Genomic DNA, 6,000 nt, shown 5'->3' with positions numbered 1-6,000 from the left:
GGTACAGAAGGAGGCAGTTGGAGCATCAGAAGGAAGCTTGGAATGCCCAGAGAGGAAGCTGGAACAACAGACTAAGGCTTGGAATACTTATTAGTTGAATAGTGAATACCATAAAAAAAAAAAAAAAACACACGCAAAAAAAAAACAACCCATGGAAGGCTGCTGGGGATGGAGAAGAAACACAGAGCTGTGAACAAGTACATAATAGCACTGACTCCTGCGGGTGGGGATTGAGGAGATTAATTATGGGGATGGGTGGGGATGGAATGAATCTTAGTGGGTACAGGTTAAGATTCCTTTGGGGGGGGGGGTGAGTGGGGATGTGAAATTTCTGTCCCCGTGCAACTCTCTAGTAGGCAGTCGGAGTGGCTTCCAACAGACCCTGCAATGACAATTTCCAATTTCCCTTTCAGCCTCAACCATCTGCCGTTATTGCTGTTGCATGTCCCCCAGACTTGTAGCGGTAGCAACAGAAGTAGAATGGAAAACAGGCGTGGGTACAGTGCCTCTGAACCCCTGCACACTGCTTCCTGAAAGTCCTGCTGCATCCCACTACCATACAAACAGGAAACGAGAGATGCAGCTGGCTGTTCAGAACATGCATGGGTTTGAAGGCCCCAAGCTGGCTTCCTTTTTTTTTTTTAATGATCATTGTTGCTGCTGCAGCTTCCAAACAAATATAGGAGCGGAAGCAGCAGTAGAGGTAAAGGTGTAACCTGGAAGAGACTGGACAGGGGGAAGGGGAGAGCAAGAATGAAGATTCACCCAGGCCACCTAATATTCTTGCACTGGTCCTGGACATGGACCCACCTTGAAACCCTTTATTCTCAAGGCAGCTGAAAGAGGTCTACCTGAATGGACAGTACATTTTCTAGTGAAATAATTCTCCAAAATTCTTGGGGGGGGGGGGAGTGGAGTGTGAAGCTGCTTCTGCTGTCATTCTCCTTTCAAAGTCTTCATTGCCTTTTAGGCAAATGCAAACCTGACGAGGCAACTGGTAGAAGGGGAACTGGGGGTGAGGTGACATAAGAGCTGTGCCCAGGAACCATGAGTGAGAGTATTCTACAGAGGAACCAAGATTCATCAGGGCAGATTTAGGCAGATGTGCTGCTTTGAGGCAGTCCAGTGGTAATTAAACCTACATTCCAAGCACTTCGGGTTAATACCCTGGCAATGGTCATTAAGGATAGACCAAGTTCCTTTTGGATGTGGCTCACTTAGTGGCGTAGCCAGGAATGATTTTTTTTTTTGTATGGGTGGGAATTAGGCAGTACGGAGGTTGACACTGTCTCCAGTTCTCCTCTCATTCGTCTGTTCTGTTGTCGCCAACTGTTGAGCTTGACTCCAAGTGGAAGGGTCACAGCCCACCCCGGCTCACCTGGCAGCTAAGCCACTGGGCTCACTGTGCATGTCTAGAGCAAGCTACTGGCTTGCCAATGTTGTGAAAAGCAATACAGAACCATGTCCTTTACATTACACAGGGACAAAACGTCACGAGGTAGCCTCATCAGTCAGAAATTTCCATTAATCAGTGTTCTAAGCCATGTTATAATGCCCCAAATCCACACAGCAGGATCTTATCAGAAGCCAGAACACCTCTTGTAGCTGTATGAACCATCCAGAAAAAAAAAAAAAGTATCCTCATGGCAAAATGAATAGTCCATTCCACGGAAACTTGGGGTTGCTATAGCAGGAGACAATGTGTATCTGGTTTGAGTTGCTATGTATAAATCTCAGAGTTGATAAATGCGAGTATGCGTCCAAGTGGATTTTATTTTTATTTTAGCATACTGGAGAGGAATGAATCTCACTCGAAAGCCAGATACAATCTCAGAGTTTGAAAATTTACTGCAAATGCTTTTTTTAATATTTGCATTGTGCCAATATGCACCTGATTTCTACAGGTGCATTTTGACGTTCTTTTTTTATTTTATGACTGGGCAGTTTCTTCCTGCTGCTTTGGGCTTCCACTTTAATCAGAACTGGTGTTGTGAGTTTTCATTTGGAATTACCCTGGGATTTTCCCCTTATATTCTACCCATCTCAACTTACCTTGCTCAGTCATTGCAGCAATGGTCTTAGGCCAGAGACCAGGCGACAGGGCTCCTTCCAGAACCCTGCAATTGTGGGTCTTAAATTTGGCCACTAGGTGTTGCTGTTGTACAATGACTGAGACTTCCTTTCCCACCCCAGGGCTGTAAATGCATTCTCCATTGCATCCCCAGACCGGCCTAGCCCAGGGGTAGAAGACCTGCCTTGGGAATCTGGTCAAAGTCCTCAGCATGGCAGTGTACAGCACCGAGTCAATGGGCCAGCCCTTTGGAAGTTCTTTATAAATCGGATCAATGACATCTAAGACAGTCGTGAACATTTCTGTATCTTTCTGCCACGTTTTCCACTGTTAAGAACCTCCATTGTATCTTTTGTCATGACGATCTTCTGTCCATATGTCACAATCACTTAGTGCTGACGTTCCTATGGCAACGCCTTGCTCGTAGCTTTTTTTTCCTTTACCACTGTATCTGCTTTTCTAGCATCTTTTAGTTGCCATGGGGGGTTGTTTTGCATGATCACAATTAGGTTTTTTTTTTTCCTCAGCAGTTCTGTCAAAATTGTGATCTGTCTTTCAGTGCTACAACAGCAGGGGGTCGCTACAAGAGAAGACTGGCAGAGTTGTGGGGTGGGTCTCGGTGGCAGAACATAAGCCAGTGCTGCAGGACAGGGTTGAAGAACCCTGGCAGAGTGCGTGCAGATCTCAGTACTTTGATACCAGGGCGTGATGCAGTCACAAAGGTATGTCATATAGCTGCAAAATGACTCAATCTGGCCTATTTGAGCTTTGGTGTTTAAATATAAATACAAGATTAATGATCCATAGTTTGTGAATGCTCCCTGGTCCATGCATTTTCTGTGCCTCCTTGATGCCAGTTTTGTATGGCACAGCAGCTGAGGGACATTAACAAGTACCTCTTGGTGCCCATGGTATGCTCTCCACTTCTTACATCGTTCCGTCTCATTCCCTCAACTCTCGTTCTCCAGCTTCAGACTCACACTGCGAGATTTGTTGCGTGAAAGTGCCAGTGGCGGTGTCCCTAGGTTACTGCTCCCCTGCCCATCCCGCTCTGCCTGTCCACGCTCGCCTGCTGCTGCCGGGGGGTGCCGTGAGCGCAGTAGTTGGCTCTGCTTCCTCAGAAAGTCCACGGGGGTTGGGCAGCCATAGCTGCTTTTTGCCAAGGTGCTGCGTGGGTTTCCTTTGGGTGAGTGGGCGTGGCCCAAGGAGTCCAACTGTGACAGGTGTGCCACATAGCCCTCGGAGAGAAACTGTGGTAAAGAGCACAGAGACACAGAGAGGGTCAGCTAGCACTGCAAAACAGCTCTCAAATCACATGCTCATAAAATGTAAGACTCTAATCTGGGAGCATCATTACACCTCTCTCCTTCCCAAATGGCTCGTCATCAGAGATCCAATAGGCACAGACACTCTCCTTATCAGAGTTGCCAATTCAGGTTGCAAAACATGTCGATCAATCTCTAGATCAGGGGTGTCAAAGTCCCTCCTCGAGGGCCGCAATCCAGTTGGGTTTTCAGGATTTCCCCAATGAATATGCATGAGATCTATTTGCATGCAATGCTTTCATTGTATGCTAATAGATCTCATGCATATTCATTGGGGAAATCCTGGAAAACCCAACTGGATTGCAGCCCTCGAGGAGGGACTTTGACACCCCTGCTCTAGATAGTCCAAATAGCTGGGCTCTTTCAAAACACCCCCAAAAACTGTTGGCACAAAATTCTCTACAGAGGGCAAAGCCCCCTATGCCCAACTCACATAGAGAGAGCGTAGTAAGATAGGTGCTTTGTTACTATCTAGAGACAAGAGGGAATTGAGGAAAGTTTGTGGATTAGTTACCACAATCCTCCCACACAAGAAGAGCACCTTTTTATGTTTTTTGAATAAAGATTTTTTACACATTAATGAATATACAGTATAAGTATTAAATCTCAAGAGACATAATGATGTACGGAGCGACCTCATTTAGGCATTTGGAAGAATATTATTTATGAGTTGTCGGCCTGGGGTTGAGTGATTGCTGTTCCCTAATACTGAGGTCTCTATATCTTACTATGCATATAGGTGCTCTCTGTGTGAGTTGGGCATAGGGAGCTTTGCCCTCTACAGAGAATTTTCTGTCAAAATGTTTTGGGAGGGGGGTATTTTTGCTTTTTGGTATATTTTAGGTTTATTTGTGGGCCTCTTTCAAAACATCCAGCCTAGGCCTTGAATTTTTCAAAACTCCCCCCCCACCAAAGGACTTTGGCTTTTCCAACCATTGTTCCCCCAACTCTGATTTCCTTCCCAACTTTGGCTCTGTCAAATTCCCCCAACCCGAGTTTCAGTTCTTCCAACTCCTTCTTTACACCCTCGAGCTTGGTTCTTTCAAGGCTCCTCCTACTGTACCCTGCCCCCCTTGGATCACTGACACTCCACTATTCACCTCAGTTTCTCTCTATCACAGCTCTGAGAGCTAAGAAAGCAGTGTCAGGATATGAGTGAATGTTGGCACTATGAGCCCATACTCTGCAATAACTCTATGCTCTCCTCACACAAGTTTCCCTTTTGCTAGGGTTACCAGATGTCCGGGAAAACCTTTTTAGAGGACTGTCTGGGTGCCCAGAGGAATTTCCAAAACCTGGCAATTTGTCTGGGTTTTGGAAGTGCCCGAGCTCGGGGTCGCATCGGGAGGCCCTCTTTGCATGCATGAATGTTGATGTGATGACACCGTCACGTTGACGTCTGAGCATGCGAAGAGGCCCTCCAGACCTCGGGGAAGGAACGAGGCAAGGCTGGGCCAGGTGTTCTCTTTTTTTAAAGAGGAAATCTGGCAACCTTACCTTTTACAAAAGAAAACTGTGCAAGCAGGAAGGTAGAGCTATTACCAGCCTGTGATCATAGGAACACTGACCTTCCAGCCTGAGCACTCATTCACATCCTAAAGACACTTCCTCTTAGTTGCTGGAACCAGGGCTAGGAGGAAGTTAATGGCATGGAATCAGGATGGAACTTTGAGGGAGCAGAGAGTGACTGAGAAGGCTTGGGGGGGGAAGGAGTAAGCACTAGTGGAGTTGGAGGCAGGAGTACTGGTGGGAATATTTGCTCTTGAGGATTGCTGGCACTTACATTATGAGTTTTAAGATTCAGGTTCTCTTTGCAAATACTAGCCAGTTGGCAATTCTATTCCCTGATTCCAGCCCATACAGCCCTCATCAGAGAGATATCAAGTAAGGTTTTATCTTTACTCCTCTGGCTCTCATTATGAAGTCAGGGACCCTTCAAGGAGTCATCTTGCGTAGCCTATCTCTTTACTCCCATCCATGAGCTCTCATCAGGAAGTCATCATCATTCAGTAATTGAATTTTGCCCTGACTTGCTATCTCTGTTCTTCTCTTGTCCCTCTTCCACTCTTGTCCTGCCTGGTCTCTTGGCTCTTACCTGGCATTGGTTTTGTAACTTTTTCACTGTCCTCCCCACTATGTAGATCTGGGTAGGAAGCAGCCCCAGGGACCCATATACAGAGATGTCCTTGGTAGAACCGTAGCCAGCCACAATGGTGATCCCCACCTGTAAAAAGACGGCAGGGTGCTCATAATGTCTGGACTGCCATGTAATGTATACCACACCTCCTCACATATACCATGTCCTCTCCCACCATCAATGAAACTTACAGCTAGCATTCATGGAAGCTGATATAATAAACTATGTTTGTGCTTGTTACAATTTGATATTCCGCTTTCGAAAGTTCTTAGTTTACATCTAAAAATAAATTGCATATGAAATAAAAATAAAAAGGAACTCCATAATATACAGAAAAGACCTAAACTCATTCACATCCAAGATGCAATTATGATCCAATTCCCCCCCTCCCCCCAAAAAAAAATTGCCTGTCCATCCATCAAATTAATGAATATGTTCATTTGGAATAGAATGAATACTGAAAGCCT

The 6,000-nt window shown here is 45.8% G+C and overlaps 1 protein-coding gene across 2 annotated transcripts in view; it reads right to left on the bottom strand.

Moving 5' to 3' along the window:
• Positions 1–1,826: 1,826 nt before the first annotated feature.
• Positions 1,827–6,000, bottom strand: part of PITPNM1 (phosphatidylinositol transfer protein membrane associated 1) — a 78,892-nt gene continuing 74,718 nt past the window's right edge. For both annotated transcript variants that reach the window (XM_033920548.1, XM_033920549.1), the window contains exons 23-24: positions 5,492–5,620; positions 1,827–3,321 (exon numbers count right to left, since the gene is read on the bottom strand). In XM_033920548.1, coding sequence (XP_033776439.1) covers positions 3,022–3,321; positions 5,492–5,620 — 429 coding nt within the window. In that variant the 3' untranslated portion in view covers positions 1,827–3,021. The remainder of the gene's footprint in view (positions 3,322–5,491; positions 5,621–6,000) is intronic.

The sequence above is a fragment of the Geotrypetes seraphini genome, chromosome 14 (assembly GCF_902459505.1).
Source record: "Geotrypetes seraphini chromosome 14, aGeoSer1.1, whole genome shotgun sequence".
NCBI classification, from domain to species: Eukaryota; Metazoa; Chordata; class Amphibia; order Gymnophiona; family Dermophiidae; genus Geotrypetes; species Geotrypetes seraphini.
Note: the sequence above shows the minus strand (reverse complement) of the source record. Positions and strands in the feature narration are given on the sequence as shown.